At 43.8% G+C, this 13,428-nt stretch overlaps 1 protein-coding gene across 1 annotated transcript in view; it reads right to left on the reverse strand.

Annotated features, from left to right (window-relative positions):
* DUSP15 (dual specificity phosphatase 15) overlaps window positions 1-10,835 on the reverse strand; it is a 124,455-nt gene extending 113,620 nt beyond the window's left edge. Inside the window, exon 1 of the mRNA XM_078650443.1 lies at window positions 10,697-10,835. Coding sequence (XP_078506569.1) covers window positions 10,697-10,717 — 21 coding nt within the window. The 5' untranslated portion in view covers window positions 10,718-10,835. The remainder of the gene's footprint in view (window positions 1-10,696) is intronic.
* Between the last annotated feature and the right edge of the window lie 2,593 nt (window positions 10,836-13,428).

Genomic DNA, 13,428 nt, shown 5'->3' on the forward strand with positions numbered 1-13,428 from the left:
AGAGTGTGGCGCCCACTACAGGGTCACCGCGCTCTCTGTATTGCAATAGGTCTCGCATTTGCCAAACTTTGACCTATTGGTATTGTAAATGGCAATGCCTTTTAATATTCCACATTTTTTTAAACCAACAATAAAAGAGATTGTCATTTACAATGCCCATAGCTCAAAATCTCGCAGACATATTGCATTGCAAATGCTTGTTACCTCTTCTGAGAGAGCGGTCCTTACAATACCTCTTCTGTCGAAGTACCCTGCCCCGCCACCCACACACATGCCCTCTGAGGTGCAACAGCACCCAGACACACCTCTCAGCGTGATAACTTCATGCAGCCCTCCTACATGTAGAAGCCATCACAAGAGCACTCACACATACTTGTGAGTCCAACTCCACAAACGACTGCTAGAGTGAAAATCTCCTTATATCTGGAAATCCACCACCCGCACTAGAGTGGCCACCCCATCATACATACCTCAATAAAAGTGCAAAACAGCATCTCTCGAAACACAACTCCATGTGGTGCAATCCCTCCAAACAAGAGTCCGCCACTAACACAAAACTCTCTGAAAGTGCAAACGCTTTTTACCACATAGGTGTGAGCCTGTAATAGTGAGACTCCCAGAACCAAACCTGTGAGTATTCAACACCGTACAACTATATCAAAAATTTTCCTTTCTGTGTATTAATCTTTCAGTTGGTGACCATGCGGCCTACACACTTCAATTATTGTCACGTTATAATTACCATTTTATGATTACCAATAGTACGCCACACATGAATGTCATTCTTTGTAACTCTCAAAGTTTTATTTTTTATATTTTTTATAAAAAGTTTTTATAAAGAGAAAAACATATTACATCGGTACACCTTATGGATACACCTATATTTATAAAAAGTGTGCTCTGTTACAATTTTAACCACTTTCTAACAAATCCAAATTACGGTATCTAATGCAGAGTCACACCACAGTTAAGAATCCTGGTGTAATCAAATTAAATACATTATACAAACAAGTTATACACAGTAAAAAGTCCCATTGTCGACGCGTTTCGGTGCGTAGAAATACATTTGTGGCACCTTCCTCAGGACAGACGTAATATTAAAAGCAATGATTTAAACTTCTTTCTACAAAAAAACACAAATAAATATAATCAATACTTTGTACCTATAGAGAGTTTTTTAGACTAAATGTGGGCTATTTTTAGTAATGTTCACTATTGGTATATTCAATGCCCTTACTTGAAGTTTCGGGTTTATGGTCCTTGTTTTAATCTTTCAGGACTTCTTCGCTTTTCATTTAGCGTTCGCATAAGCTCGCTCTCACCATATAGATTATCTTTCAATGGCCTTTCTATGGAGGGAAAGCATGGAATTATACACCATACTAAAACTGAGTATTTGGCTGATTCGTTCCAATCTCATACGCTACTTACTCATAGGGTTTTTGGATGACCCCTTAGAGAGAACGTCTTAATAAAGCAGAAGCCTTTTTCAAAGTAAGGTCCGTTTATATTCTGCAATTTGCCGCGCCTATAAACAGTGCACAGTTACTTTAGGGTTTTTTTTAAACTTCATTTACAGTTATTCGTACTGCATAGGGTTGATGACACCTATACATACCCGTAGTTTTTGTTAATATAGCCGACACCCAGGCTTTTCTTGCTCACACCACCTCGCAGAGTCTATTATCACCTGTGCTCAAATGACATAGGCTTATGTTTTAGTAAGTCCAATGTCTTAGTTTCTTGCTGTTATACCCTAACATGGGCTGTGGCATACATACCTAGTTGGGGTGAAAGTTTCTTTAAAACGCCCAGGATGCAGCTGTTAGTATTCTTTGGCCATTACTGGTATTGGCTGATTGGTAGAGATTTTCACTTCACTCTTTTTCGACCTAGATAGTAAACACAGCATTTTTTAGTGGAAGTCACTTGTATGTTGACACTCTCTCACTGACTGGTCGCTACTTTAGGGGCTTTAAACAAGTCTAGGGCTCCTTTCCGTGGTGCATATTAGACTCGGGGTTCAATGCTGTATTGGTGCCATTTGCCCACAACCGATTACTGTTGTGGTAGTTATGCACTAGTCTGAAATCCCGGGGCAGAGGTTCACGCTCCCTGTCTAAACCCAACCACCGCCTGACTCCCGGGGACAGAGTGCTCACCTTTACGGGCGTTCGGCAATTCGGCATTCGGCGGACCTTCGGCTGGCGGCTTCCTCCTTCCGGCTGCTTCTAATAGCAAGGGTCAGAGGTGCTGTCCTTATATACCTTGTTACTACATTTAATTGGTCCTGATTATTCAATTATGACGAAGGATCGACGCCATGATTGTAGTTTTTCGCGAGTGTGGACAACGCTGGAAACTACCGGTCTCTCGATTATTTTATCAAGTGCATTTTGTGATTAATTAACGCTGCCCAAAGTAAGGCATACATTTTCCTTTAGTTGTATCAAACACAAGGTTATTGTTACATTCGGAATGTGGCTCGCGCTTACTAATCATTATACTCGCGGCTCCCGTATCTCCGCGCCATTTTGGTAGTTTTTTGATTATTGTGAACTACTGGGATACGTGTTCGCGCCCGAGGTCGCCTGAAAAATGTATTACTGGTATTCACTTCTTTATTATTAGAGGAGCCAGCTGCGCACTGGGTATTTATACCTATTTTTTTGAAGATCGTCACGGGCCCCTGCTTTTTTGTTAAGGCCCTTTCTCTAGAGTAAGCGTCGTCCTCTAGGGACTCCATAGGTACCGGTTCGAATCCGGCACTCACTATATTTCCCCAAACACTATTTAGATATTTAAGACAGATTCAACATGATGCCACGTTGTATGGGAAACGTTACTATCTTTCCAGGGCGAAGTAATAATAACACCAACTATTTCATAATCAATTTCTGATGTTTTACCACAAGCTTAATCCTAAACCTAGAGTTTAAGGAGACAGATCTACTTCGGTTGCCCAGTTCCTTTTAAACAAATACAGTGATTAATCATGTTCCAACAAGTGGTTAATGCAGGAATGTTACAGCATGTTAAACACATTCTACAAATATTGCACAGATTCCATAGGATAGGGATATATTCACATATGTCATGTTATCTAAGTTCATTTAAACAAATGCAGTGATTAATCATGTTCTAACAGGTGGTTAATGCAGGAATATTACAGCATGCCAAACACATTCTACAAATATTGCACAGATTCCATAGGATAGGGATATATCCACATATGTCATGTTATCTAATCATTCTGTCCCACTCCTCCCGGCAATTTAACCCGTGGTAGTATGACTTAAATTTAGACATATAGAATTGTTCCCTTTGTTTTCGTTTTTTATTAAGATCACCCCCTCTTGCAGAGATCTTGATCTTTTCCAAAATGAACCACTTAATTTCATCAATGTTGTGTTTTTCCGCTATCCAGTGCTCTACCAGTGGGGCGTTCTTTTTTTGATTTCTGATTGCAGAGCGATGTTCTGTAAGACGTAGGCGCATTTCGCGCCCTGTTTCGCCAATATAGCATTTGTTGCATGGACACAACAATAGATACACTACATTTGTAGTGCGACAATTGACGTGTTCATTCATCCAGTGGGTTATTCCCTGCACCTCCAATTTATCAGTCTTGATAATATTCTTACAATGTGTGCAGGAACCACAGGGCAAATTGCCCCTAATGGGATTATTTGTCACAACGTCTCTTTGTCCTCCTCTTTTTGGCTCTTTAAAAGTATGTACTAGGTGGTTTCTTATGGTCTTATTTCTCCTATAGGCATAAACTGGTTTTGTCATAGGTGTTATTCCAGCTTTATTTAGTATGGTCCAGTTTTTGTTTATAAGATTCTTTACTTTGTTGCTGAAACCATTAAAATCACTCACCATGATAATTTTTTCTTCACTGCTATGTTTTTGTTTGTGTGATACCTCAAAAAGACTGTCGCGGTTATAGTACTTCGCTCGCTTATATGCTTGTTTTATTAAGCGTTTAGGATAGCCTCTTTGGGCGAGCTTGATTTTTAAATTTGCGGCATGTTTTTCATAGCTCGCTCTGTCACTGCAATTCCGCCTTATTCTTAGGAACTGGCTAAAAGGTATCCCATCTTTTTGACATCTGGGATGGTTTATTTGGGAGGGCGAGGAAAAGGATTTAGATAATTTTTTAGAATGGATAAATTGTGGGGATCCTAACCTCAAGTTTACTTCAAACAAAAGCCAAGTGGCAGTAGACTTCCTTGACATTAAAATCCATGAAAGAGAAGGAGTCTTAAATGTGGACTTGTTTGTAAAGCCAACTGACCGAAACACGCTCCTCCACCATGAAAGTTACCATCCCAGATGTCAAAAAGATGGGATACCTTTTAGCCAGAAAAAACACAACATTGATGAAATTAAGTGGTTCATTTTGGAAAAGATCAAGATCTCTGCAAGAGGGGGTGATCTTAATAAAAAACGAAAACAAAGGGAACAATTCTATATGTCTAAATTTAAGTCATACTACCACGGGTTAAATTGCCGGGAGGAGTGGGACAGAATGATTAGATAACATGACATATGTGGATATATCCCTATCCTATGGAATCTGTGCAATATTTGTAGAATGTGTTTGGCATGCTGTAATATTCCTGCATTAACCACCTGTTAGAACATGATTAATCACTGCATTTGTTTAAATGAACTTAGATAACATGACATATGTGAATATATCCCTATCCTATGGAATCTGTGCAATATTTGTAGAATGTGTTTAACATGCTGTAACATTCCTGCATTAACCACTTGTTGGAACATGATTAATCACTGTATTTGTTTAAAAGGAACTGGGCAACCGAAGTAGATCTGTCTCCTTAAACTCTAGGTTTAGGATTAAGCTTGTGGTAAAACATCAGAAATTGATTATGAAATAGTTGGTGTTATTATTACTTCGCCCTGGAAAGATAGTAACGTTTCCCATACAACGTGGCATCATGTTGAATCTGTCTTAAATATCTAAATAGTGTTTGGGGAAATATAGTGAGTGCCGGATTCGAACCGGTACCTATGGAGTCCCTAGAGGACGACGCTTACTCTAGAGAAAGGGCCTTAACAAAAAAGCAGGGGCCCGTGACGATCTTCAAAAAAATAGGTATAAATACCCAGTGCGCAGCTGGCTCCTCTAATAATAAAGATGTGAATACCAGTAATACATTTTTCAGGCGACCTCGGGGCGCGAACACGTATCCCAGTAGTTCACAATAATCAAAAAACTACCAAAATGGCGCGGAGATACGGGAGCCGCGAGTATAATGATTAGTAAGCGCGAGCCACATTCCGAATGTAACAATAACCTTGTGTTTGATACAACTAAAGGAAAATGTATGCCTTACTTTGGGCAGCGTTAATTAATCACAAAATGCACTTGATAAAATAATCGAGAGACCGGTAGTTTCCAGCGTTGTCCACACTCGCGAAAAACTACAATCATGGCGTCGGTCCTTCGTCATAATTGAATAATCAGGACCAATTAAATGTAGTAACAAGGTATATAAGGACAGCACCTCTGACCCTTGCTATTAGAAGCAGCCGGAAGGAGGAAGCCGCCAGCCGAAGGTCCGCCGAATGCCGAATTGCCGAACGCCCGTAAAGGTGAGCACTCTGTCCCCGGGAGTCAGGCGGTGGTTGGGTTTAGACAGGGAGCGTGAACCTCTGCCCCGGGATTTCAGACTAGTGCATAACTACCACAACAGTAATCGGTTGTGGGCAAATGGCACCAATACAGCATTGAACCCCGAGTCTAATATGCACCACGGAAAGGAGCCCTAGACTTGTTTAAAGCCCCTAAAGTAGCGACCAGTCAGTGAGAGAGTGTCAACATACAAGTGACTTCCACTAAAAAATGCTGTGTTTACTATCTAGGTCGAAAAAGAGTGAAGTGAAAATCTCTACCAATCAGCCAATACCAGTAATGGCCAAAGAATACTAACAGCTGCATCCTGGGCGTTTTAAAGAAACTTTCACCCCAACTAGGTATGTATGCCACAGCCCATGTTAGGGTATAACAGCAAGAAACTAAGACATTGGACTTACTAAAACATAAGCCTATGTCATTTGAGCACAGGTGATAATAGACTCTGCGAGGTGGTGTGAGCAAGAAAAGCCTGGGTGTCGGCTATATTAACAAAAACTACGGGTATGTATAGGTGTCATCAACCCTATGCAGTACGAATAACTGTAAATGAAGTTTAAAAAAAACCCTAAAGTAACTGTGCACTGTTTATAGGCGCGGCAAATTGCAGAATATAAACGGACCTTACTTTGAAAAAGGCTTCTGCTTTATTAAGACGTTCTCTCTAAGGGGTCATCCAAAAACCCTATGAGTAAGTAGCGTATGAGATTGGAACGAATCAGCCAAATACTCAGTTTTAGTATGGTGTATAATTCCATGCTTTCCCTCCATAGAAAGGCCATTGAAAGATAATCTATATGGTGAGAGCGAGCTTATGCGAACGCTAAATGAAAAGCGAAGAAGTCCTGAAAGATTAAAACAAGGACCATAAACCCGAAACTTCAAGTAAGGGCATTGAATATACCAATAGTGAACATTACTAAAAATAGCCCACATTTAGTCTAAAAAACTCTCTATAGGTACAAAGTATTGATTATATTTATTTGTGTTTTTTTGTAGAAAGAAGTTTAAATCATTGCTTTTAATATTACGTCTGTCCTGAGGAAGGTGCCACAAATGTATTTCTACGCACCGAAACGCGTCGACAATGGGACTTTTTACTGTGTATAACTTGTTTGTATAATGTATTTAATTTGATTACACCAGGATTCTTAACTGTGGTGTGACTCTGCATTAGATACCGTAATTTGGATTTGTTAGAAAGTGGTTAAAATTGTAACAGAGCACACTTTTTATAAATATAGGTGTATCCATAAGGTGTACCGATGTAATATGTTTTTCTCTTTATAAAAACTTTTTATAAAAAATATAAAAAATAAAACTTTGAGAGTTACAAAGAATGACATTCATGTGTGGCGTACTATTGGTAATCATAAAATGGTAATTATAACGTGACAATAATTGAAGTGTGTAGGCCGCATGGTCACCAACTGAAAGATTAATACACAGAAAGGAAAATTTTTGATATAGTTCTTATTACCCAGTCCTTTCTGGTCCCTGGGAGACTCTCTAATTTTGGAGATTGTTCAACACCGTACACACATTCCTCTTCTGGGCCACAATCCCACATGAAGTACCTAATTTGTAAAAAAACGTAGGTGCCAGGGCTCTCGTCAGGAGGCCATCTTAGCTTGCAGCACCCATTGCCCCTGCCAGCACTGCTGATAACAGTAACAACACAACATCTACCCATCACACTCCTACAAGGGTGAAAATTCATAATATTAAAGGCCCCCAAAGGTATGAGAATAGCTTGGGCGACATGTATAAGTAATTTTCAATTTATATTGAATCAGTAAACAACTGTTGTTATGTTCATCTCTAAATTAGATAAATAGCTCCATCGTGTGGCAGACTGTCATAAGTGCTGGTGTTGACAATGAAGTGCTGGTGCCGAGCACTATAAGCAACTGGCTCAAGTTAAGCACTGCGACACACTCATGGTTGTGAAAGTGTAACCCCTGCACATATCTATGAAAGACCAACACCTCATACATACATTGGCGCTAGTGAACAATCCCACACAGCGCAGCATGCCAATGAAAGCAATTCCCACACTCATCTGTGAGATTGCCCACTCAAAAGAACCTTTCTGAGGGCACAACCAGTACGAACATACAGGGCGATGAGAAGAACCCAAAACCCACAGCAATGTGAAAATGCAGGCCACCCGGTCCAAAGCACCAGCGGCCTTAGTCATCTGCCTCCCACCTCAGCCTACACGTTCAATTTTCAAACCTGGAGCCCTGAACCTCACATGCAGTTAACATTCTAAGCCACTAGAGAGAGTCTGGAGGGGCCCCCGATGTGCCCCTGAAGCTAGCTATTAATGGGGAGGTTGAGAAAGAATCCTGGGCTGCACAGTGTCCCATCAGGGGTGTAACACAGGCCCCCGCAGCCCCCACGGTGCGGGGGGGGCAAGCTCCAGGGGACCCCCTCAGCACACTGCTCCGGCCCAGGAGCTCCTGATTAATCACTTATCTTACAGGAGGGCCCCCTCAAGTTTCGTTATGCCATTATGTCCCATCACTGGAGGTGGGGGAGCCAACAAATTAACACGCCATTAAAGTTAATGGGGTCACCCTGTGTTCTAATATAAGCTACACTGTGGGGCACATGCATCAAGGTAGGCTGTTGCGAATTCTTAATTGCGATTATTAAGGAATTGCAATTAAGGAATCGCAAAAGCATGTGCATGTAGGAATCGATAAAAAAATAGCAATTCCTAAACATTCCTTAAATGCGAGTCGCAAATTGCGAGTCGCAATTCAGGAATGGCTCCCCATTCATTCCTATGGGCCTAGAGGCCCATAGGAATGAATGGGAATTGCATGCGCAATTTCAAGGGTGCACGCGTGCCAAAAGGGCACCCTGTTGCACCCCTGAAATTGTAATGTGCACCCATGTTGCGGACACACATGGCCCAAGGGCATGTGTGTGTTAACATGAAACTTTGAAAAATGCACTTAAGTGCATTATTTTATAAAGTTTTTGCAAATTTCCGATCAGTTTTAATTTCTCGGTAATTTGTGGCCCCAAATAGCGAAATCGCTATTTCAAAGTGCTTCTAGCATTGCATTTAAGGAATCACAAATTGCGATTCCTTAAATGCAATCGCAATTTGGGAAATCGCCCAAAATTGCGATTACCAAAATTACGCATCCTAAAAACTTTCATGCATCGCAAAAGACCATTTTGCGATCGCAAACTGACGATTTTTGTGAATCGCACTGTTTGCGATCGCAAAATCCCTTGATGCATGTGCCCCTGTGTTCTGTCGGGTGATTCAATTGCTTAGTATGATCAAGGCTTGACCTAACAATCCAACAGAAAAATTCTGAACTTTACAGTAATTAATACATTATTACTCTTTATTGTCAATAAATGTACATTTTGTTGATTCGTTTTTTTTTGTTCCGTATAATACACTGTTGCACTTCAAGTCACTTTGCTCACTAAGTCATGGTTATATGTTTTATGTATCTATGGCAGTCATATATGAAAGAAATCATATGTTTTTAACAAAAAATATTGAATTTGAGTATACAAATTGAATAATGACTTTGGTAATATATTGAATACTGTACAGTTCATTTCAAAAATTGTTTTATTGAATTCTTGCACACTAAGCAATGGGATAACCTGACAAAACAAATTAACATAGACAGGGTTGGACTGGGGCAGAAAATAGGCCCTGGCACCAAAATAATAGTGGCCTGCATTCGCTAATCAGATTGCAAAAAAGAGGCCCATATTTGCACGTTGCGGCAATTTTGAACTTGTAAAGACATGCTGTATAGGTGTTTTGCAAGGTGTGGGGGGACTGCATGCATTTGTGCCTGCTGAAGGCTATGTTTGTAGGAATACAGAGAAATCAATAGTAAAAACTGGCCCCGTCCAACTATAAAACGGGCCCACTCGCATCCAAAAAACGTCCCAGGCACTCATCGGTCAGACCAACCCATCTAGCACTGCCAGATTGCCCTGTTGGCCTGTCTTACCCTGAACATGGAGATCCGAGCTAAGGGTTGGCTTTGGCTCTAAGAGCCCATGGCCGAACGGGGCGTAAAAATATTTGCCATGTAATTCCCACAACAAACTTCATCCTAGAGAAACACATAACATGTGTTTTTGTAAACACACACTTTCACCCCTAACAGGGAATCTTGGCGCTGAATAACAGATGTTTATTGCTACCCAACTCAATGGTACTTATTTTATCGTCCTCAGATGGATGAAAGGCTGAGTGGACCCGCCGGGATTTTAACCTGTGACTATGAGGTCAAACACAGGCTCCTGCAGTGGATGCATCAGTCCATTGAGCCACCAGACCTGGCTTCTTCAAACTGGTGTAGGTCTATAACACAATCAAGTGTGTCCCATTATCAGATGATATTTCTGGATTAAGAAGTATTTATTACTATGCTATTAGTGAAATAGGAGGCAAGTCAGCTCTTATGTGTACCCTATATGTGCCCCTAGATTCTTATTATGGATGGAGTAACATTATAGGTTATTAAATCAAACACAAGAGAGGTTTTTGTACAGCACACACACGCAAATCACAAATTTGAAGGTGCTGTCATATATGATAACGAACAAAAAAATTGGGCTTGGTTAATAAAAACATTTTCTCATGATCACACATTTTGTCAAAACTGGAAAGCCAGATGGATCCCAGATTTTCTAGTGTCACATTATGCAATGCAACCCAAGGACATATCCGCACCTCACAACAGACACAAACTATATGACACTTATTTCTGGCACAGGAGGTATACCAGGTACACAGGATGCTGAGCAGAGGCTGGAATGCGAACCTGGTGCTGCACATTTGGCAGCTTTAGGCCCCAGGACACGTGGCCTCCCGCGAAAACTCATCTCGATTTGGGCTCGAGGTTCCAAGAGGACCTCGAGCTGAGCTAGAGCCAAGCATCTAGCTGGGACCTGGCTCAAGTTAAGCCGTTAGTGGCTCACCCACCTGTACCCATCATGGCCTCCTGGCGGGAGTCAGGGGTCGTGCCAGCTTACCTTGTTCATGCCGTTGCCCATGGTCAGAGCCCCAGAGGAGGGGGGGGGGAGGAAGATGATGATGATGACGAGGAGGGGGTACTGGTTTCGTATCCTGCGCCGCTCAGCTCACGGCAGTGTTACCTTCCCCACCAGGTTTGCTGGTCCCTCACTCAGAGGGGTAAGTGGCAGCTCCCCGGCACCTGGTCCGCGTCCCAAGGGGGGGCAGGTGCGTCCTGGTTTCCAGGGGTAGGTACCGCTAGTGCCTGGTCCAAGGTCAAGCGGTGCATCGTCTGTGGCTAGTCCTAGCAGCACGTGGAGGGGCGGGTGCTGGTGTCTGATGAACCCGGCCCTAGCAACCAGATGGAGGCGGGCCTTGGTATCCAGCGGAGGCTGGCAGCGCTCGGGTCTGGTGCCTGTCGGAGGGGCTGGACCTGTTATCTATAGGAGGGTCGCCAGTGCCTGGCACCCAGGTGGAGTGGGCCCTGATGGTGCATCCAGTGCTGGTTGGCCAGCGTCGGGTACTCTGATGGAGGGGTCGCTCCTGGGATACAGTGCTGGGTCATCAGTTGCCGGTTCTGGTGTCCAGAGGAGGGGACGGGAGTCTTGGAACGCAGCCGAGGTGGTCTGTTCCGAGGCCCCCTCCGAGCCCTCCCTTTCTGCCCCGGGGCTCCTGCCCCACGCGCGCACAGTGGCCCCGCCTGGGCTTTCCGAGCCCTTCTTCGCAGGTCATTAACTTTCATTTGCGAAAAGGAAAAGAAGCGAGCTCCACCCATCCGTAGCTATGTGCTCATAATCCATGGAGAGGTTTGGCAGCTTCGCCCAGGTGTGTCCCGACGCGCGGCTCTGGGGCCACTCCACGCGCGCCCGAAGCGTAATCACTTACCTGGGACTTTCAGGGCCAGAACAAAGTGCGCATTCCTCCCCCTGCCTCTCCAAGCGAGCAATGTCAAGGCCTGGGCCCCCGCGGCCCTGTCAGAACCACCCGGGCCGGTCTGGGGGGCCGCCTCGGGTGTGTGTCCTTCCGCGACCCTGGCCCAGCTGTTCACGGACGCATGACCCACAGAAGCAGGGCCCTGCAAACAGCACCTGGTTCAATGCAAGGGCCCCCTCACTAGTTCCACTGGTAAAATCACTCCGGCCCTTTGTTTAGTGCTACAGATTTACAAGCCCTGCACGCCACTTTTGCGCCGACGTTGCATCACTTCTGTGACGCAGCGGCAGCATAAAGCCAGCGCCATGCTGCGGGGTATTTACAACGTGACGCATCTAGGGAGATGCGTCACGTTGTAAAAGCCCTGCGCCACATGAAACCTGCGTCAGGTTTCATAGGGGCGTTCTGGCGCAGGGGGGTGTTCTGGCGCAGGAATGCCTCGGAAAAGTGGCTGAGTGAAATCTACAAGATTTCACTCATTCACTTTTCCGACACCGATGCGTCAAAACCTTGCGCCTGCTTGAACCAGGGTCAACGGACTCGATAATTCTCGCCTCAGTGCCTACTCTAACCAGGAAACACACTCGGTAACTCTGGGCATTAAGCTTGCCTCATCTCTACAACGGCCGCCGGGGATGCCTGGTTTCACACTGGAGATACCCAGAAAGGGACCATCTCACAGGGAACACCAGGACGGGTTCCCCAGCGGTCTACAGCGCCAGGACACTCGGGTAGAGTAACAGTGCGCTTTACAAGTATCCCACATTTACATTTACAAGGTGTGACGCACCATGTTCCAGATAGGCTGGGTTGGCACAGTGCTGGAGTTGCGTCGCGCCCGCGACACAACTCCAGCACTGCGCCAATGTTACGGCAGCAGATGCAATACGTATCTGCATTTCCTTGCGCCATGATGCGCTGCGCATCCGTGGTGGCGCAAGGATTGAGATGCTTGTCGCAAGTTTCCTGGCGCATCCCTGCTGATTTGCAGGGATCCACCAGGAAACGTACATTTGCCCCCTGGTTTCTTCTGTGTATTATAAATACACCATCTCCGATATTACCAAGGGATGCAGTGGTAGTATCTGGAGTTAGCCAGGTAATGCCACACAACTTCCTGTAATTCTTACCTATGTCTATAAAAGGTTTTTGCTGGCAAATAAAGCTTGCAGAAACCCCCCAGTTATTTACAAAGTTACAGTCCGACAAGCATGTATGACGGGAAGGGCTGCCAGTCACTGCTTAATTTGTGTAAAAAAAAAACATAAGTGGCAAGGACCTTGTCAGAAGGCCACTGCAGCTCTCACCACCCTTTGCCCCACCAGCGCTGCCAGTGATAGTACCAACACAACTAACCATCACACTCCTAAAAGTGTGACAACTCAGACTTTTAATATACATAAAAAATAACTAATACCTGCTGCTCAAGCTAGTTTTATAGCTTTTGGGGGAGGGGGGGCAGGTATTAGTTATTTTAATGTATATTGAATTATGAAACATATTGAAATATTGTACATTGCAAAATTAGACAAACAGGGCCACCATGTGGCAGGCTGTCATAACTGCCAGTGTTGGCAATAATATGGCAGTGACCAGCACCAGAAAGCACCAGCTCAGATTAAGCACTGCTGCCAGCAATCTTCTTACAGACACAGCTCCTAGGCCAGTTACCAGACCAACTCATATTCGGGACCCATGGGCCTGATTTAAAAGTGGGAGCCACTCTAAATTAGTTTGATTATCATATCATAAAAAGGAAAAGATCTGCCGCTGGCAGGATGCCCGCTGGGAGACTTACTGACATTACATACATGCCAAT

This window comes from Lissotriton helveticus, chromosome 7, assembly GCF_964261635.1.
Source record: "Lissotriton helveticus chromosome 7, aLisHel1.1, whole genome shotgun sequence".
Lineage (NCBI taxonomy): Eukaryota > Metazoa > Chordata > Amphibia > Caudata > Salamandridae > Lissotriton > Lissotriton helveticus.